The 21937-nt window shown below is 40.7% G+C and overlaps 1 protein-coding gene across 5 annotated transcripts in view; it reads right to left on the bottom strand.

Annotated features, from left to right (window-relative positions):
• BST1 (bone marrow stromal cell antigen 1) overlaps positions 1–13206 on the bottom strand; it is a 34117-nt gene extending 20911 nt beyond the window's left edge. For 3 of the 5 annotated variants that reach the window (XM_061192108.1, XM_061192107.1, XM_061192111.1), the window contains exons 1-6: positions 12893–13205; positions 11709–11835; positions 9382–9517; positions 6123–6205; positions 3225–3301; positions 2789–2881 (exon numbers count right to left, since the gene is read on the bottom strand). In XM_061192108.1, coding sequence (XP_061048091.1) covers positions 2789–2881; positions 3225–3301; positions 6123–6205; positions 9382–9517; positions 11709–11835; positions 12893–13086 — 710 coding nt within the window. In that variant the 5' untranslated portion in view covers positions 13087–13205. Of the gene's footprint in view, positions 1–2788; positions 2882–3224; positions 3302–6122; positions 6206–9381; positions 9518–11708; positions 11836–12892 lie in introns of all 5 variants that reach the window. The other 2 variants (XM_061192112.1, XM_061192110.1) reach the window with 2 other exon arrangements.
• Between the last annotated feature and the right edge of the window lie 8731 nt (positions 13207–21937).

Below are 21937 nucleotides of genomic sequence, written 5' to 3'. Positions count from 1 at the left end.
ATAAAGGCAAACAGAGGTGGGTACAACACTGTCAGCTGTGATGAGTAGGTATGTTATTCACGTTGCAGACAGGATCCGGCCTCAGTTTACCTGGAGCGGGAAGGTGAACAGCTTCCCCACTATAAAATTAACAGAGAAGGAGTGTACAGGGAGGAAATGAGCCATTGGAGGAAGTTTTCACAGAAGTGGAATTCTAGGCATTACGGGAATGAAGAGGGTAAGGTGTTGAGTGACATCGTGTTTTAAAACCTTGCCAAAATCTGGGACTATGTCCTTCTCTGGGCCAAGTTCACTACTTAGAATTTTTTGGTAAGCAATGACATGGAGGTTTCAGGACACCTAGACACAGAGTTCAGTCAATGGGTTATTTTACCTTTTTTTTTTTTTTTAAATAAAAGCAATCAAAGCAGTGCTAAACACAATTAGCTATCAGCCGTGTGATTTTTCACTCTCCACGATTTTTTTCTCCTAAAATCTGAGCAGTTTGGGACCCCCATTTTCTTAGCTCATGACCTGCACCTCCATCCTGTGGCACAGATGTGGACAACCAGGTGTTCTGACCCCTTTATCATCTCTCCTGACACAGAAATAATGGGCTGAGATGACAATGAATTGCAATTTCCTTATCTCATTAAAAATAGATTCAAAGAAAACAAAAATAAACAAATGTGACCTAATGAAACTTAAAAGCTTTTGCACAGCAAAGGAAACCATAAGCAAGACAAAAAGACAACCCTCAGAATGGGAGAAAATATTTGCAAACGAAGCAACTACAAAGGATTAATCTCCAAAATATACAAGCAGCTCATGCAGTTCAATATCAAAAAAAAACAAAAAACCCAATCCCAAAATGGGCAGAAGACCTAAATAGACATTTCTCCAAAGACGATATACAGATTGCCAACAAACACATGAAAGGATGCTCAACATCACTAATCAACAGAGAAATGCAAATCAAAACTACAACGAGGTCAGAATGGCCATCATCAAAAAATCTACAAACAATAAATGCTGAAGTGGGTGTGGAGAAAAGGGAACCCTCTTGCACTGTTGGTGGGAATGTAAATTGATACAGCCATTATGGAGAACAGTATGGAGGGTCCTTAAAAAGCTAAAAAAAGAACTACCACATGACCCAGCAATCCCACTACTGGGCATATACCCTGAGAAAACCATAATTCAAAAAAGAGTCATGTACCACAATGTTCATTGCAGCACTATTTACAATAGCCAGGACATGGAAGTAACCTAAGTGTCCATTGACAGATGAATGGATAAAGAAGATGTGGCACATATATACAATGGAATATTACTCAGCCATAAAAAGAAATGAAACTGAGTTATTTGTAGTGAGGTGGATGGACCTAGAGTCTGTCATACAGAGTGAAGTAAGTCAGAAAGAGAAAAACAAGTACCGTATGCAAACACGTATATATGGAATCTAAAAAAAAATGGTTCTGAAGAACCTAGGGGCAGCACAGGAATAAAGACACAGACATAGAGAATGGCCTTGAGGACACAGAGAGGGGGAAGGATAAGCTGGGAAGAAGTGAGAGAGTGGTATTGACATATATACACTACCAAATGTAAAATAGATAGCTAGTGGGAAGCAGCCACATAGCACAGGGAGATCAGCTCGGTGCTTTGTGACCACCTAAGGGGGTGGAATAGGGAGGGTGGGAGGGAGACGCAAGAGGGAGGGGATATGGGGATATATGTATACGTATAGCTGATTCACTTTGTTATACAGCAGAAACTAACACAACAATGTAAAGCAATTATACTCCAATAAAGATGTTTAAAAAAAAAAGATTCAAAGGATGATCTTTCTCTGATAGATACATTAAAACAACAAGCAAGCATAATATCTAGACAAAAAGCAACTTCTCACAGAAACAAGAAAAACAATACACATTGTTTTTCATGCAACAATAAGTATAATTTGTCTTCTGGGAAGAGAAAAGCAGATTCTGGTATGACTATGTAATAAGTCATTTGCAAATTTAATCTACTGCCCAAGAGACAGAAAAAAAATATCACTCATTATATGGTGAGTCTTAGGGGGTCCTGGCGGCCTGAAATGGGGAATTTGCTAAGATTCTTCCAGAACATTCTTTCAGTAACACATCCCTTCAATGCTTTCCCCAATGTAGCCTCAATGCTCTGAAGGACAGGGCCCCAGCTGCTTCTGAAGCACCATCACGGCTGCACAGCTTTTACCAGGCTTGGCCTTATTGGCTTGTCTCTGAGCCAACTGGGTTTATGTTTTTTATCTTTAGTTTTGCCAGCAGTGCCCTTTGTTGATGAGAAGGATGAGTTCAAGTTTGCATTGATATCTGAGCTGATATAACCACTTGAGTTAGTGGCTTCCCAGAAAAATATGGATCATAAAAGTTTCCTTAGCCAGTTATCTGAGACCCAGCTGCGAAACTGGTTGTTCTCTGAGAAGAACGTCTTCATTACATGGTCCATGAGTCCATTCTGTGAACTCCCAGTGAAACTTTTGAGCTTTAAATGACCAGGGAGAAAAACTGGCTTTGACCTACACAAATGACCTACTCAGAAAGGCTGAGAGGAATATCTGGATAAAGGAGATTTTCTCTCTGGGCTCAGGACTGACTCATGGCATTTCCAGAAAGTCAAGCCTTTGCCTTTCTCTGCCCACCACATTAGAAACAGAGAAGACTGTTGATTCCCCAGAAATGTAAATGTAAATCAGACTGGATCATATCACTTCCAAGAAAAGCATGTTTGCACAAAGATCGTTACCAGCAGCACCATAACTTACACATTGGATCCCCCGATTTCATGCATAACCCAGATCTCAATGCGTGTGATTTTATCCTTCAGTAAGTGAGGAATTTCAAAATCTGCAAAAAACCTGAGAAACAGGAAAGACATTTCTTAAAGTTCTAAAGCAATATGATACTGTTCCCATATCAATGTTAGTTGACTTACACATTTGTTTTAAAGCTTTGGGGGGGTGGTACTTTTTAGCTTTAATTTTTAGGTTACTTATTTCATTCAGGCATTCATCAGCTGTTAGTGGTATAAATGTATGGACATGGTTCTGATCTCCAGGTCATTCAATTGTTTTTCTCTACCTGATCTTACAGAAGCAAGTATTAGACTGGGGATGTGGATGATTCTCTTAAGCCTCCATTAAAAACAACTAAAAACACATTTTGGCATCTTTGTCTTACATGTTGGTGCTGCATTCTTACCCTTTTACAGGATAGGCTCCTGTTGGCTCTGAACCATTCAGCATGACATAGATCACCCCAGAACTATCCTTTGCATACTGCAAAAAGAAGCAAGCATTTTGAATAAGCTAAGATGTCATTTTTAAGCTATGAAATGGTCAATTGTTTTTTAAATTGACAATTTTCAATACTGGCAAGAATGTGATAAATTTGGTATTTCATAGAGCCAGAGGGATGCAAACTGGCTTATCTTGGAAAGCAAATTGCTTTGAAATGTCAAAAATGCAGTAATTCCATGCCTGGGAATCTACCATTATAAAATAATGCAAACTAGTATCAGATTCCAGCATTGTATCAGCTGGTGTACACTAACTTATGCTGCCATTACAAACAACCTCAAAATCACAGTGGCTTTAAACAAGAAAGATTTATTTCATGCACACACTACATGTTTATCACAAGTGTTTGGATTTGGGGTTTGGGTTTTGCTCCATATGTCCTTGCTCTGGGACCCAAGCTGATGAAGTCTCCACAACTGCAGAGTCACTGGTTATCAGGAAAGGGAGAAGAAAGTGGCAAATCACAGACCAGTTCTTAAAAGCTTCCACCCAGATGTCACACAGTCATTCCTACTCACATCCTATTGGCCAGTGTAAGTCACACATAAGTAACTTCAAGAGATAGAATGAGTGCAAACCACATGCTCAGAAGATGAGCCAGAAATACTTGGTAAACAGCACAAAGGATCACCTGGTGCACAGAGATGTGTGCAAAGATGTATACTGCAGCATGGTTTGTAACCAGTCTAAAACAGTCAACAACAGGGAAGGATAAGTCAATTATGGCACTTTCATGTCTGAAATATTACCCAGCCATTAATAAAAGTCTACAAAAATATGCAATAACATAGAAAGTGCTTACATTCAAAGCAAAAAGCAAGACTAGGTGGACAGAGCATGTGCTCCACTGTGTTAAAAATAAATAGGCAGAAGTCTGGGACTATTAGTCAACCCCTGAAATTCCCAAGGGACAGACAGGTCCAGAGAAGTTCCCAAATCTCCAGTTGAGAACACTACTGGAGCATATAATTTCCCTGATAAAACGTTTATTCTAGTGTGAAGCCGGGTGGGGGGTACGGCAGTGGGTATCACGCAGCTCTGTGACACGTGCCCAGCAGAGCCACGCCGAATGCCAGCCGCAACAAAGCAACAATGTACTCCATGCCACGCCTGTCTCAGATTGCTTCCAAGGAGGCTAACAGTCTCAGTTAAATCTGCAAATGTCAAGGTCTGATGACCACTATTTGCTCTTAGGTAGCATGAATATGGATGATTAGTTTTCTTATTTATACTTTCTATAATTTGTCATTCTCTATCCTGAGCAGTTAGTACATTGATGATAAAATTTTTTTCATTAAAAAAATGCATGCAGATACAGTGAGGCTCTATGAAGTCATGGTCGAAAATTTGGTTTCTGGCTGCTGCCCTTAGTAGCTGGGTAATAAGTCTGATCAAGTTTCTTGGCCTCTCTGTGCCTCATTTTTCCTATCTGTAAAACAAGGGTAATAAGAGCCCCTACCCCATAGGATTGTAAACATCAAATCACTTAAAATAATGCTTAACATTTATTGAATACTTCTTTGCTATAGTTCAGACCCTCTCCTCATCACTATACTATACTACCTCTCCTCATGTTCAGACTATCCAGCATATTCTAAGGGCTCATAAAATGTGGGCATGGTTATTAGATTATTAGATTCCCATTCTAGAGTTGAAGGAAGTATAAGATGGTGGCTTGGAGCACACTTTGAAGTTGGGCAGATCTGCTGGGGAGAATATGGGTTTTTTTTTTTAACATATAATGTTGACATCACCCCCAAGTTGTCGTTATGACCCCATGTTCAAGTGATGATGCATCCACCGCCTCCCACTCCTCCCTGAGGGGCTCGGGCAGCTCACTGCCAGCTGCCTGGAGCCTGCACCCCAGCAGAACCTGTGGGGAGTGGGCATGGACGGAGCACTCCGACCGGAGCTGGCAGGAGAGCACAGGAATAAGACTGCTTCTGTCTGGAGCGGGCCCTCTGCTCAGATCCAAACTGCAGCTGTGGTGGAGGATTTGACCAAAGTCTCTCTCACCCTGATTAACAGTGGACTCAGTGGACACCTGGTGATCCAGAGCAGGAAGTAGGACCAGAAGAGACACAGATAGCCCTGAAAGGAGCTTGGTGGCAGTGGGTAGAAGGACCTGACATCCACCAGCCTCCTAGTCAGTACAGCTAACAGTTCATAGTTGACTGCTTTGCTCAATAGTTGAGCTAAGGACTGCACCCTCTTTATTTGGAATCTTTGGTCTAACGCTGGTGACAGAAAATGTAAGCTGTCGTCACTGGCATGTTATAGCTACCGATAGCTATCAACTCTGGTGACAATATCCTCCGAGAAACAGACCCACATTTAGGGGACCATTTCTTCATCTCCAGTTTATCCCCGGTCTCCTATTGCCTCCTCTTCAGTTAATATCAACCTTGTGCACATCTCTGACGCCCACTTCTAGATCTTAGGGGTCCCAGGCTCTCCTATAAAGCAGGGGTTACCCCACTTCACACCTCAATCAAAATCACATTGACTTGAACTACTAACAACAACCACAACCCCAGAGTAATAATGACTGTTTAATACCTTCTTCTGGAGCTAACGTTCAGAATTTTTTCTCTGTACCAGGCATTGCATTAAGCATTTTAGCTTCTTAAATCCTCACCCCTTTATGGAACAGAGAGCGTGAATCAGAATGTCACAAAGGTAGAAACTGAGACTCAGAGAAGTTTAGTAATGACCCAATGGCCCAGCCTCTGAACCCTTCCGTCCCCTGTTCACAGATCCCACACCTGCTCAGCCACCCAGCCAGCCATCCCAGGATTACCTGGATGGATGCACTTTTCCAGTAAGAATCCACAGGATTGTTTTCACAATCTTCTGATGTAGGGCAGGATTGGTAATCGAGTCCTACAGGGAAAACAGACAAACACATTTTATTTCAAAGATTATATCAAGGAAGAATTAATTGAAAATATTCGCTGGCTCCGCAAAATATACTGAACCTCATTCTACATAACGTGTATGGGCTTAACATTCATAGTTCTGCCCACCCAGTCTACAAGGAGCCTGGTGAGGAAGCACCCAACCCCTGATACAAAGACATTTGTCATTGTGCTCGGCACAAACGTGAGGAAGGCGGAGAACTAAACAGCTGGGTGAATTCTCTACTGGAGCGCTAGCAAGTGATATATATATATATCCAAAAATTATATATAATAATATTGTATTATACATTATATCCATATTAAAAATTATATATTAAAAAATTTATATTTATTACATATATAACTTTTTTTTTGCATTGTTGGGAGAAATGCCTTCTCCAATTAACCCAGGTCTTAGAAGTAAATACAAGAAAAATAGACCAAGAAAGTAACAGTCCTTAACCAGAAAACAGAAATTTTATAACATTTAAAATATAGAAAATGTTAAAATGTATTACATTTAAAAAAATTTTAAGGACAAAATTCAGCAGATATATAATGGGATTTGTTCCCCATTTACCCTATAAAAAAAGGAGAAAGTGCTAATTGACAATTCGTTCCAGGGAGAACCAAGCAGGGCAAAATGTGAACTTCTTGAAGGGAAACACATGGAGCTTCCTTGCTCCCTCTGGGTGCACCAGCATCTTGATGTGCTCCCCAACTTGGAGGCTCCCCAAACTCCATCAGAGAGGGGTTTTTATGGAGATTTCATTATGTAGACATGATTGATTAAATCATTGGTGATTAACTCAATCTCCAGTCCCCCTCCTCTTCCCAGAGGACAGAGGATGGGGCTGAAAGTCCCAACTCTCTAATGATGCCTCTGTCTTTTTGGTGACCAGCCCGCATCTGAAGCTATCTAGGGGCTCCCAACCACCAGTCATCCCATTACCATACAAAAGATGCTCATCACTCCCCAGAGTCCAAGGGTTTCAGGAGCTGTGTGCCAGGAACCAGGGGGACCAAGACCAAATATTAATTTGCAGTCTCCCTCCCTTCATGATCTTTCCATCTCACCCCTCCTCCATTCTCCCTCACCCTCTGTAGGATCATCAAGCTGAGGCTTCCTGGTCTCAGTCCATTGGAAGAATGGCCATGTCCATTTGATCTGCACCCTGCCATGCTTCCCATCTCACGCAGAGTGAAAGTCAGCATCCTCACGATGTCCTGTGCTGTCTGGCCCTCCTTCATTCCTCTAGCCTCACAGTCTACTACTTGCCTCTTCACTTACTGCCTGCCTTTCTGTTCCTTAAATATGCCACACACACTCCCACCTCAAGGCCTTTGCACGTGCTGTTCCCTCTGTCAGGAAATGCTCTTCCTCAAGTCCTTTAGGTCTTTGCTCAAACATCAGCTTCTCAGTGAGGCCTTCCCTGGGCCTGTGTAAAACTGCAATGCTTCCCTCTCCCCTCCTCACCAGCCAGCACTCCCTACCCTCTTTTCCCTGTTTTGTTTTTCTCTGTAACCTTTATAATCTTATGGCGAACTATATATATATGTTTTTACTTGCCTGTTGATGGTCTTCTCTCCACCCCTGCCCCTATAATGTAAGGATGAGGTATTACTTTCCTGGTTTATTCTCTGCTGTGTCCCCAGTGCCTAGAAGAGCAAGGACTGGCACGGAGGGGGCACTCTACAAACTTTATAGATGGATGAATGAATGGAGGAGCAAGAAACAAAACTGAGCTTAGGTTAACTTTTTTTTTTTTTTGGCCACGCCGCACGGCATGTGGGATCTAAGTGACTCCAATACCCAGGGAGGAAGAATCTCCAGTCTTCACAAAGGGACCACCTCCCCCTACCCGCTTTCCTTGCTGGCCTTCGTCCTGCTCAGTCTTCAAGACTCATCAAGAGCTAGAGCCGCCAGGAAGCTTCCCGAGGCTCTGGTCTATGCCGATGTCTCCCTCTGCTACTCCCTAGCTCTGGGTCGTTCCCTCCTCAGAGCACACCTCTCCACACTCACAAAGCTACATGTTTCCTGAGGGCAGAGACTGCTGTATCACCAGCTCCTAGCGTGGGAGTTGATGAATGAGGAGCGTTTTCCTTACCATCAGGCCAGCCCCTGTGACTTTAACTTTCACTGTGATTTTGCCAACTACAAAATTGGCACTTGCCATCTACCTCTACAAGGATTAAATCATGAGCCGCTGCAGCCGCTGACCTTCAACACCCCCTGAAAGGAGTTCAGGGTGGAGATCAAGAATGAGGCACTCTGTGCTCCGGGAAGAACTGGCAAAACAGGTCTTTAGATTGTTAGATATTTTCAGGAGAAGATTTTATGAGCCCAAGTCTTGCATCTCCTCATATCTAGGAAAGTACTAAAATCACTAACGGTGACATCTGTTCCTTGTGACTAGCAGCAGGTCTCTGCCAAAATGTGTACCCGACTGCACACACCCACCCCCTTCGCTAAACTCATACATAACAGTGACCTTCCCCCCTACCTCTTTGGAGCAGTTCTCAGAGCTATCTGAAGTGTTGTCTCCCGGGCTATAGTCCTCATTTTGCCCTAAATAAAGCTTAACTCTCAGCTTTCACGTTGTGCATTTTTTTTTTTTAAGTCAATAATTTGAATCTCAAAATATCTGCTGGTGGCCTGGAGCAGCTTCAGAATCAGTGAGAAGAGGGGAGAATCCTGGCCCTAGTTCTTCAAGTCATTTAACCTCCCAAAGCCTCAGTTTCCCCCTCTGGAAAATGAGGATAGTGAGACAGAGTCATGCAGGACTCTGGAGTCAGACTGTCTGACTTTGCTGTTTACGCGCTGTGCGCTCCTGAGCAAGTTTCTCAATCTCGTTGTGCCTCACTTTCCTCGTTTGTCAAAATAGGAATCAGGATAGGACCTATGCCATGGGGCTGTTGCAGGGATTAAATGAGTTAATATCCATAAAGTGCTTAGAACAGTACCTAGCAAAAGATAGATTCTCTTTCTCTATTATCATTGTTATTATTTAATTATTATTATGACCACTTTACCTGAGAGGATTTGAGGCGGGCGGAATCCAAAGAGATAAAAATGCATATGAAAGCACTTAGCACAAATGGCAAATTCATAGTGAATAGGAACCCTGACTTTTCTTGTGATTCATGCAGAAGTCTTACCAGAGGCATTTTTCTGTCGACACCAGCTCAAGAAATCTCCAACCATGCCATACAGAACATTGCACAGTGGCATAAAGCGGCGGCCGTTCTCCGCATAGCTGGTGACAAGGACGTGGTTGTTTTCCCAGAACAGGGACTAAGGAAAAACCAACACAAAATGAAATCAAAACTGATTTCTTCAGGCACAGTATCATCAAGACAAGTCAGGCCAACCATTTCTCATTCACCTGGGACTTGCCTCACAACAACTGAACCTTCTTTGTCTTTGTCTTTAGTTACCCATTCAGAGAGTGCTACCAGCGCTCTTTTTTATTCCAAGGGTATCATGCAAATGTTAATGAAATATTTTCCCAGCAGAGAAAAACTATAATACATACATACATATATATTTTTTCTAGTAGTTAAAAAATTATAGATAGATAGTTTTTTTTTTAAATCAAGGGACCTGGGTTCAGATTCTGGGTCTGTCATATACTAAATGTGTGATCTTGAACAAGGCATGTAATCTCCCTGTGCCTCAGTTTCCACATGTGGAAAATGGGGAGTATGACCCCTTTCTCTTCTCCCAGAGCTGTGGTTAGGATGATATGCAATCACAAAATGAATTCCTAAAGGGTAAAGTGTCTCAAAAATACATTACTTTCATATTATACTTTATAGTTTCCACTATGAAGTTACAATGTTTTCACATAATAATAATACAAATAACAATATCCCCCTCATCATGCCATCAGATCCTCAGTATTCCAACCAGCAATCTCTGTCTAGACTGGATGCTTCCCGAGGGCAGAGGCTGTTTTTTTCCCTGTTGCATCTGAAACGCTGAGAACAACACCTGGTACATGGAATTAGCTCAGTATTTACTGAGTTTATCAACCAAAGTCCATGAGAAAGGAGAACAAAAATAACAGCTCCCCTTTTTACTGACCAAGAGGCTGCAAGGTTCAAAGGCAACATATACTCAAAAATCATGTTTTCAGCCTATTATGTGTTTGAACCTCCCAGCTCCATTTACCTGCCTTTACAAATGAAAAAAATCAATGTTAAGATGTTTTCATTTGTAAACATCAATGTTACATGGCTTTACAATGAAAAAATCAAGTTAAGAATTTGTGTCAACCTATTTACAATAGGCAGGACATGCAAGCAACCTAAGTGTCCATCAACAGATGAAGGGATAAAGAAGATGTGGCACATATATACAATGGACTATTACTCAGCCATAAAAAGAAACGAAATTGAGTTATTTGTAGTGAGGTGGATGGACCTAGAGTCTGTCATACAGAGTGAAGTCAGAAAGAGAAAAACAAACACCGTACGCTAACACATATATATGGAATCTAAAAAAAAAAAAAAAAAAAATGGTTCTGAAGAACCTAGGGGCAGGACCGGAATAAAGACGCAGACGTAGAGAATGGACTTGAGGACACGGGGAGGGGGAAGGGTAAGCTGGGACGAAGTGAGAGAGTGGCATGGACATATATACACTACCAAATGTAAAATAGATAGCTGGTGGGAAGCAGACACATAGCACAGAGAGATCAGTTCAGTGCTTTGTGATCACCTAGAGGGGTGGGATAGGGAGGGTGGGAGGGAGATGCAAGAGGGAGGGGATATGGTGATATATGTATATGTATAGCTGATTCACTTTGTTATAAAGCAGAAACTGACACACCATTGTAAAGCAATTATACTCCAATAAAGATGTTTAAAAAAAAATTTATGTCAAAAATAAATATGTCCTTCATTAAGAAAAAAAAGAATTTATGTCAGAGAAATAAAAATGGTATCTAACTTTCTTTAAACTCAAGGTACTGTTCTAAACAAGCAATTTACGTAGATGTTCTCATTTACTTTCACTGTATTAGCGCTTAGAGTGCAGACAGAATACAGACATGTAAACCACATGATTATATGTTAACCAGTTTCTTCAAGAAACTGGTCCTGAATGGATATAATCTTAAGACCTGTTAAGAGGAGGGACTGGTCTCCTGGGAGGATACTGACATAGAGGGTTTTCTGAAGTACTCAAGGTTCAGGCCTTTGGAGCCAGTTAGGATGGAGATTGTTCAGAACTGGCCAGGTGCAGAGGCCCCGTGGGAAAGGTGTGGTGACGCCCTGATGTTCTTGTGGTTCCTGCACTGACTTCTTGACTTAGGAAAGTTCCTTCTGCCCAGGACAGGCAGGAGACCCAGGAGCACCGTTGAAGACAGAGCCACTTTCCCACCAGAGAGCCTGGCGCACATTGTGAGTTGGTTGCTTGGCCTGGACACTGTCTGTCTCTATAGAGACAGAGCAACGTTTTACCGAGGCGAAGGTAGAGTTACCTTGTCTCTGGGAATGGAGTGCCTGGAGAGGTTAATAAAAAGGTCATAATCTGAGGGAAGCACGGAACAGGGATCCTTATCCAGCACCAGTTTAAAGGCTTCCCAGATGGCTGTGCAGTTCTTGTCCCTGAGGAAAAGTACAAGTTTAAAAAAGAAAAAGAAAAAAAAAAAGACCACATTCCAGTGTGATATATTTCCCTTTCTCCAAGTTTTTTACTAGTGATTTTGTCAAATATCAACTCTTAAGAACTGGGCATACAAAAAAGACAAGAAATTGTCATAACTCTTGCATTAACCCCAATTCAGAAGAGGAAGAAAAATAACTTTGGTGATGGATTTAGAAATCTGACAGTGGAAGTGTCTTTCAGAGGTGCAACACACATTTCTTAGAACAGGCTCACAGAGACAGCAGAAAATGCACAGAGCTAGAAGGTGACAATTCCAATAAACCACATGGGCTGCCAGCTTCAGGTGCCCCTTCATTTAGACAAAGGTCCATCCTGGGGTTGGGGGCCAGGTGAGATCAGGCGGACATGCAAGACCCTGTAAAATCAGGAGTGAGCACAGAGTGTGGAAAAAGACTGTTCCACCTCCTGCTAAGGCAGAAAGTATGACTTCCAGGGTCCACTGCAACTCCTTAAGCCCAACCTAGCTTTCCAAAACCATTTCCCACCCCATTTGTAACTTATTTCTTATGCTGGGTGGTAACATGGGTGTTCTGTACTATTTTCCGTTCTTTTTTATTGGCCTAAAATCTGTCACAATAAAAACAACTGGCACAAGAGAGGGACTTTATGAAAACAGAAAAAATGTGTCCAAGGAAGGAACAAAAATTAGTAAGAAGCACAGTGCTGGCAAGAGAGACTCAAACTTTAAAAGTCCTCTAAATTAGAAGACCTGAAATTTGAATTCCCAAAGTACCTGGGGAATTGCAGCTGGAGACCATATTCCTGGGTCTGATGGGTTCTGATTAACCTTACGCTGGCTGTCGTCCAAACTCACCGCTACCTAATCCTCATCCACCCCCACCCAACACCTGCTTCATTTTTACACACACACACACCCTTCACCTCCAGACCCCACCCAATGCACCCTCCCCAGTAGATTCCCCATCCTCCTTCCCTCTTCCCCTCCCCCTCCCCTTCCTCTCCCTCTCGGGCTCCCTCTCCAGCCGCCGCGCTCACCGCAGCTCGGGGCTCAGCACCGCAATGTACTCCGCGCAGCGGCCCAGGAAGATGCTCTGCAGGTGCGGGATGGTGCCCTGCCCGCTCCAGCGCGCGTCCGCAGCGCCTGCAGCGCCCGCGGCCGGCGGCAGCAGCACGATCAGCAGCAGCGCCGGCAGCGGCCGCCGGGACCGCGCGCACCCCCGGGCTTCCATCGCAGGCACTTTGGGGGTGCCTCCCGGACTCGCCTCCTCCCGTCGCGCTGAGGTGGCTCCCCGAGCTGCCGCTGGGCAAGATTCTCGCCCTAACGGAAGCTGCGCTCACTTCCTGTCTCTCTTTCTGTTTCAGCTCCAGGACTGAGTTGGGACATTACCGGGGGCAGGACTATTGCCCTCAGCTAATCACGGCCGGAGTCCACGAGGTGGGAGGCCCAAAGAAGAAGCGAGGTTGGAGAAGGGGTGAGGCGAGTTCAGTCCCCCGAAGGAAGATTTTTCTGGCTTCAAACTATGACAACTTTAACAGACACCCACCCTCTTTCTCACTGGCTAATGATGAGTGGACGGTGTTTGTTTTCAGGAAATAATAACCACAAAAGCTAATATTTATTGAGCTGTTACTATGTGCCAACCACTTTACAAGCATAATTTTCATTGCCTTTTCACAATATCCCTCCGAGCTAGGTTTATCACTCCCATTTACAGGTGAGTGAATTCAGGGAAGTTAAGTAGGTTGTCGGAGGTCACAATCTCCCTTCCAGATAGATGCAAAATTCCAGAGACAATCAGTGTAGAGATCTGAGATTAACAGAACTCACTGGAGGGCCAAGTCCTCAGTTCCTACGGTAATGATAGCTATGTGCCTGGCAGACGTGATAAATGTGGGAGGGCAGTGGGACGTAGGGTGGAGGGTTCTGGAATATTTTATTTTAATCTCTTTTTTCTATTTTTAAAGTTTATAACCAAAACTCTCATTGTCCTGTCCAGCCCCTCCCTAACTCGAGTCCACTTTCCAGAAATAAGCATTTTAAATTATTTCAACAGGTTTTTTGTTTTTGTTTTCCTGGCATTTACTTCCACATTTCCAAATAATATGCCTGTATGCTGTTTCTTGATGTTTCCATTTTGGATAGTATTCTTTGACTTCCCACCACGTCAAAGGAAATTTTATATTTAACCCCACACATCCTCAAAAGGTATCCTTCTGCACCCTTCATTGTCCAAGTCTTTTTATCAAAAGCTTTAACTCAGTAATCAGCATTTACATTATTATGACTTGTGAATATTATTCATGGCTGAGTTGTAGTATTCTATGATTCTGTTTCCTTTCTTGTGAACTTCATGCTTACCCTAGAGGTAATAATAGTCTCCCTCCCACCATCCCCTACCACTGGCTTATTTGTTTGTTTTTGATATTATATGTACACTTATGATTATGGTCAAATTCTCTACAAGGCATGTAAATCTTTCAATGCATTTAAAAGCATCGGTCAATATTTCAGGTGGTGTGTGTGATTTCTTTCTCTCTCTCTCTTTTCTTTTTGTTTCTTGGAAACACCCTTTTTTGTCCAGTTTACTGTCCCAGTCTACTCTCAACTTGCTGCGTAGTTGTCTTGCAGTGACCCAGGAAGATGCCTGTTCTTGTCTCTCCTGGATTGATGCCCTGTTTCCTAGATCCCATGTCTAGAGCACACCTTCCAACAGCTTCTTGAGAAGATGCCATAGGGGCTAAATTTTTTGACTTTTGCATAATAATGTAAAATGTCATTATTCTACCCTCATGCTTGATTGAAAGTTTGGTTAGAGAGAATTTTAAGTTGCAAATCATTTTCCCTCACAATTTTGAAGGCAGTGCTCCACTGTTCTCTGATTTCTATGTTACTATTGAAAAATCTAGAGCCCTTTTCCTAATCCTGTTTATTTGACCTTCTCTCTGCAAGTTTTTAGGATAAATCTCAAGAGTATGAAATTTCAGAGATGAACTTGAGAGCAAGTAATTTCCATTCATTGTGCTGACAGCTCTAGGAAGGATGCTTCCAAGAAACAAAAAAAAAAAGAGAGAGAGAGACAGAGGGAAGGAAATCACACACACACCACCTGAAGTATTGACTGATGCTTTTGAATGCATTGTGAGATTTATATGTCTTGCAGAGAATTTAACCATAATCATAAATGTATGTAGAATACCAATCAAACAAATAAGCTGGGGGGGAGGGGGAGGGAGGCGATTACTACCTCTAGTTAAGCAAGTTTATAAGAAAAATATATATATAGTCATATAATACTCTAAGCTCAGCCATGAATAATATTCACAAGTCATAATAAAGTAAATGCTGATTATGAAACAGGAGGGAAGGCGGCAGGGCACAACCTTTGAAACAATGACATAGCCAGAGGACATGACATAAACTGATTAGAACCAAATGGGTCCAAGATGGCGGATAAGTCAAATTCCACTAGACCCTGAGCCTCAGTATATGCCCACTGTAACATATCAGCAAGCTAAATGACACACCCACAGGTGCCATGACAGTTCCAAGGCCAACCATAAGGATCAAAAAGTGGGCGGTGGCCCAATTCCTGGAAATCATGTCCCTTCCTGAAACAGTTGGAATACTCCTCCCACTCATTAGCCTATGAAATTACCCACCCTATAAAAACTGACAACCTCATACCCTGGTGCCTTTCTCACCTTCTGAGACGGCCCACACTCTGTCTGTGGAGTGTGTTTCACTCTAAATAAATCTGCTTCTTACCTATCACTTTGTCTCTCACTGGATTCTTTCCACGTGAGGCACAAAGAACATGAGCCTCAGTAAGTCCAGACACCAGGTGAGTGATTCTAATTAAAACACCGTGAGTTCGAGTCCCAAGCAGGGTTTTGGCCATGTTCAAGTCCCAGCCGCGTGGGTTCAAGTCGCAATCTGAGGTTCACAGTTTCAATTACTGCTTTAACATTTATATCCAGAAAATAGAAAGAATTCAACAACTCAAAAATAAGAAAAACAACCCAAATTTTTAAATGGTATCTGCTTTTAAAATAGTTGAGCAGGTACCTCACCAAAAAAGACATTCCACTACTGGGTATTTACCAAAGAGAAAATGAAAATATGTCTACCCAAAGATTTATACATGAAATGTTCATAGCAGCTTAATTCATAGTAACCCCTAAACAATGCAAATACCCAACAAGAGAAGAATAAACAAATTGTGATATAGTCTACAATAAAATACTACTAAGCAGTGCAAAGGAATGAACTACTGATACACTGAAGAATGTAAAAAAAATGTATATGCTAAATGAAAGAAGCTAGATGTAAAATAATACACACTTTATTATTCTCCTTACATGAAGTTCTAGAAGGAATAGGATGCTGATATACAGAATTGGGGGAAAAGAGATTTCAGATGGGACCAATTGCCTGAGCAAAGACAGAATAATGGGAAAGCATGGGGCTTCTCCTGAAAAACGTACAATTTTATTTTGACTGATAAATAGGGTACAGGTTGAGACTTGACAAAATAAGTTAGGGTCATACCTTTTTTTTTTGCCACGCCTCGCAGCTTGCAGGATCTTAGTTCCCTGACACGGGATTGAACCCATACCATTGGCAGTGAAAGCATGGAGTCCTAACCAATGGACCTCCAGGGAATTCCTAGGGTCATATATCTTTTTTTCTTTTTTTTTTTTTTTTTGAACATCTTTATTGGAGTATAATTGCTTTGCAATGGTGTGTTTGTTTCTGCTTTATAACAAAGTGAATCAGCTATACATATACATATATCCCCATATCTCCTCCCTCTTCCGTCTCCCTCCCACCTTCCCTATCCCACCCCTATATATTATATCCTAAAGACCTTGGACACAATAATAATTTGAACTTTGTGCTCTTTTTCTTTTTTTTGAATTTTATTTTATATATTTTTTTATACAGCAGGTTCTTATTAGTTATCCATTTTATACATATTAGTGTATACATGTCAATCCCAATCTTGCAATTCATCACACCACCACCCCCTCCCCCAGCCACTTTCCCCCCATGGTGTCCATACATTGGTTCTCTACATCTGTGTCACTATTTCTGCCCTGAAAACCAGTTCATCTGCACCATTTTTCTAGGTTCCACATATATGTGTTAATATACGATATTTGTTTTTCTCTTTCTGACTTACTTCACTCTGTATGACAGTCTCTGGATCCATCCACGTCTCTACAAATGACCCAATTTCGTTCCTTTTTATGGCTGAGTAATACTCCATTGTATCTATGAACCACAACTTCTTTATCCATTCGTCTGTTGATGGGCATTTAGGTTGCTTCCATGACCTGGCTATTGTAAATAGTGCTGCAATGAATATTGGGGTTCATGTGTCTTTTTGAATTATGGTTTTCTCTGGGTTTATGCCCAGTAGTGGGATTGCTGGGTCATATGGTAATTCTATTTTTAGTTCTTTAGGGAACCTCCATACTGTTCTCTATAGTGGCTATATCAATTCACATTCCCACCAACAGTGCAAGAGGGTTCCCTTTTCTTCACACCCACTCCAGCATTTGCTGTTTGTAGATTTTCTGATGATGGCCAATCTAACTGGTATGAGGTGATACCTCATTGTAGTTTTGATTTGCATTTCTCTAATAATTAGTGATGTTGAGCACCTTTTCATGTGCTTCTTGGCCATCTGTATCTCTTCTTTGGAGAAATGTCTGTTTAGGTCTTCTGCCCATTTTTTGATTGTGTTGTTTGTTTGTTTAATATTGAGCTGCATGAGCTGTTTATATATTTTGGAGATTAATCCTTTGTCCGTTGATTCGTTTGCAAATATTTTCTCCCATTCTGAGGGTTGTCTTTTCATCTTGTTTGTAGTTTCTTTTGCTTTGCAAAAGCTTTTAAGTTTCATTAGGTCCCATTTGTTTATTTTTGTTTTTATTTCCATTACTCTAGGAGGTGGATCAAAAAAAGATCTTGCTGTGATTTATGTCAGAGTGTGTTCTTCCTATGTTTTCCTCTAAGAGTTTTATAGTGTGCAGTCTTACATTTAGGTCTCTAATCCATTTTGAGTTTATTTTTGTGTATGGTGTTAGGGAGTGTTCTAATTTCATTCTTTTACATGTAGCTGTCCAGTTTTCCCAGCACCACTTATTGAAGAGACTGTCTTTTCTCCATTGTATATCCTTGCCTCCCTTGTCATAGCTAAGCTGACCATAGGTGCGTGGGTTTATTTCTGGGCTTTCTATCCTGTTCCATTGATCTATATTTCTGTTTTTTTGCCAGTACCGTATTGTCTTTTTTCCTGTAGCTTTGTAGTATAGTCTGAAGTCACGGAGTCTGATTCCTCCAGCTCTGTTTTTTCCCCTCAAGACTACTTTGGCTATTCGGGGTCTTTTGTGTCTCCATAAAAATTTTAAGATTTTTTTTTCTAGTTCTGTAAAAAATGCCATTGGTAATTTGATAAGGATTGCATTGAATCTGGAGATTGCTTTGGGTAGTATAGTCATTTTCACAATATTGGTTCTTCCAATCCAAGAACATGGTATATCTCTCCATCTGTTTGTATCATCTTTAATTTCTTTCATCAGTGTCTTATAGTTTTCTGCATACAGGTCATTTGTCTCCTTAGGTAGGTTTATTCCTAGGTATTTTATTCTTTTTGTTGCAGTGGTAAATGGGAGTGTTTCCTGAATCTCTCTTTCAGATTTTTCATCATTAGTGTATAGGAATGCAAGAGATTTCTGTGCATTAATTTTGTATCCTGCAAATTTACCAAATTCATTGATTAGTTCTAGTAGTTTTCTGGTGGCATCTTTAGGATTCTCTATGTATAGTATAATGTCATCTGCAAACAGTGACAGTTTTACTGCTTCTTTTCCAATTTGGATTCCTTTTATTTCTTTTTCTTCTCTGACTGCCATGGCTAGGACTTCCAAAACTATGTTGAATAACAGTGGTGAGAGTGGACATCCTTGTCTTGTTCCTGATCTTAGAGGAAATGCTTTCCGTTTTTCACCATTGAGAATGATGTTTTGCTGTGCGTTTGTCATATATGGCCTTTATTATGTTGAGGTAGGTTCCCTCTATGCCAACTTTTTGGAGAGTTTTTATCATAAATGAGTGTTGAATTTTGTCAAAAGTTTTTTCTGCATCTATTGAGATGATCATATGCTTTTTCTTCTTCAATTTGTTAATATGGTGTATCACATGGACTGATTTGTGTATATTGAAGAATCCTTGCATCCCTGGGATAAATCCCACTTGATCATGGTGTATGATCTTTTTAATGTGTTGTTGGATTCTGTTCACTAGTATTTTTTTGAGGGTTTTTGCATTTATATTCATCAGTGATATTTTTCTGTAATTTTCTTTTTTTGTTGTATCTTTGTCTGGTTTTGATATCAGGGTGATGATGGCCTCGTAGAATGAGTTTGGGAGTGTTCCTTCCTTTGCAATTTTTTGGAAGAGTTTGAGAAGGATGGGTGTTAGCTCTTCTCTACATGTTTGATAGAATTCACCTGTGAAGCCATCTGGTCCTGGACTTTTGTTTGTTGGAAGATTTTTAATCACAGTTTCAATTTCATTACTTGTGATTGGTCTGTTCATATTTTCTATTTCTTCCTGGTTCAGTCTTGGAAGGTTATACCTTCCTAAGAATTTGTCTATTTCTTCCAGGTTGTCCATTTTATTGGCATAGAGTTGCTTGTAGTAGTCTCTTAGGATGCTTTGTATTTCTGCGGTGTCTGTTGTAACTTTTCCTTTTTCATTTCTAATTTTATTGATTTGTGTCCTCTCCCTCTTTTTCTTGATGAGTCTGGCTAATGGTTTATCAATTTTGTTTATCTTCTCAAAGAACCAGCTATTAGTTTTATTGATCTTTGCTATTGTTTTATTTGTTTCTATTTCATTTATTTCTGCTCTGATCTTTATGATTTCTTTCCTTCTACTAACTTTGGGTTTTGTTTGTTCTTCTTTCTCTAGTTACTTTAGGTGTAAGGTTAGATTGTTTATTTGAGATTTTTCTTGTTCCTTGAGGTAGGCTTGTATTGCTATAAAATTCCCTCTTAGAACTGCTTTTACTGCATCCCATAAGTTTTGGACCATCGTGTCTTCATTGTAATTTGTCTCTAGGCATGTTTTGATTTCCTCTTGGATTTCTTCAGTGATGTCTTGGTTACTTAGTAACGTATTGTTTAGCCTCCAGGTGTTTGTGTTTTTTACGTTTTTTTCCCTGTAATTGATTTCTAATCTCATAGCATTGTGGTCAGAAGAGATGCTTGATATGATTTCAATTTTCTTAAATTTACTGAGGCCTGATTTGTGACCCAAGATGTGATCTATCCTGGAGAATGTTCCATGTGCACTTGAGAAGAAAGTGTAATCTGCTGTTTTTGAATGGAATATCATATAAATATCATTTAAATCTATCTGGTCTATTGTGTCATTTAAAGCTTGTGTTTCCTTATTAATTTTCTGTCTGGATGATCTGTCCATTTGTGTAAGTGAGGTGTTAAAGTCCATCACTATTATTGTGTTACTGTTGATTTCCTCTTTTATAGCTGTTAGCAGTTGCCTTATGTATTGAGGTGCTCCTATGTTGGGTGCATATATATTTATAATTGTTATATCTTCTTCTTGGATTGATCCCTTGATCATTATGTAGTGTCCTTCCTTGTCTTGTAACATTCTTTATTTTAAAGTCTCCTTTATCTGATAAGAATATTGCTACTCCAGCTTTGTTTTGATTTCCACTTGCATGGAAAATCTTTTTCCATCCCCTCACTTTCAGTCTGTATGTGTCCCTAGGTCTGAAGTGGGTCTCTTGTAGACAGCATATATATGGGTCTTGTTTTTGTATCCATTCAGCAAGCCTGTGACTTTTGGTTGTAGCATTTAATCCATTCACGTTTAAGGTACTTATCGATATGTATGCTCCTATTACCACTTTCTTAATTGTTTTCGGTTTGTTTTTGTAGGTCCTTTTCTTCTCTTGTGTTTCCCATGTAGAGAAGTTCCTTTAGCATTTGTTGTAGAGCTGGTTTGGTGGTGCTGAATTCTCTTAGCTTTTGCTTGTCTGTAAAGCTTTTGATTTCTCTGTCGAATCTGAATGAGATCCTTGCCGGGTAGAGTAATCTTGGTTGTAGGTTCTTCCCTTTCACCACTTTAAATATATCATGCCACTCTCTTCTGACTTGTAGAGTTTCTGCTGAGAAAGCAGCTGTTAACCTTATGGGAGTTCCCTTGTATGTTATTTGTCATTTTTCCCTTGTTGCTTTCAATAATTTTTCTTTGTCTTTAATTTTTGTCAATTTGATTACTATGTGTCTTGGCATGTTTCTCCTTGGGTTTATCCTGTCTGGGAGTCTCTGCGCTTCCTGGACTTGGGTGGCTATTTTCTTTCCCATGTTAGGGAGGTTTTTGACTATAATCTCTTCAAATATTTTCTCGGGTCCTTTCTCTCTCCCTTCTCCTTCTGGGACCCCTATAATGTGAATGTTGTTGCGTTTAATGTTGTCCCAGTGGTCTTTTAGGCTGTTTTCATTTCTTTTCATTCTTTTTCTTCATTCTGTTCCATGGCAGTGAATTCCACCATTCTGTCTTCCAGGTCATTTATGCGTTCTTCTGCCTCAGTTATTCTGCTATTGATTCCTTCTAGTGTATTTTTCATTGTAGTTATTGTATTGTTCATCTCTGTTTGTTTGTTCTTTAATTCTTCTAGGTGTTTGTTCTTCAATTCTTCTAATATCTTTGTTAAACATTTCTTGCATCTTCTCAAGCTTTGCCTCCATTCTTTTTCCGATGTCCTGGATCATCTTCACTATGATTATTCTGAATTATTTTTCTGGAAGGTTGCCTATCTCCACTTCATTTAGTTGTTTTTCTGGGGTTTTATCTTGTTCCTTCATCTGGTACAAAGTCCTCTGCCTTTTCATTTTGTGTATATTTCTGTGAATGTGGTTTTCCTTCCACAGGCTGCAGGATTGTAGTTCTTCTTGCTTCTGCTGTCTGCCCTCTGATGGATGAGGCTATCTAAGAGGCTTGTGCAAGTTTCCTGATGGGAGGAACTGGTGGTGGGTAGA

Source organism: Eubalaena glacialis, chromosome 5, assembly GCF_028564815.1.
Source record: "Eubalaena glacialis isolate mEubGla1 chromosome 5, mEubGla1.1.hap2.+ XY, whole genome shotgun sequence".
NCBI lineage: Eukaryota > Metazoa > Chordata > Mammalia > Artiodactyla > Balaenidae > Eubalaena > Eubalaena glacialis.
Note: the sequence above shows the minus strand (reverse complement) of the source record. Positions and strands in the feature narration are given on the sequence as shown.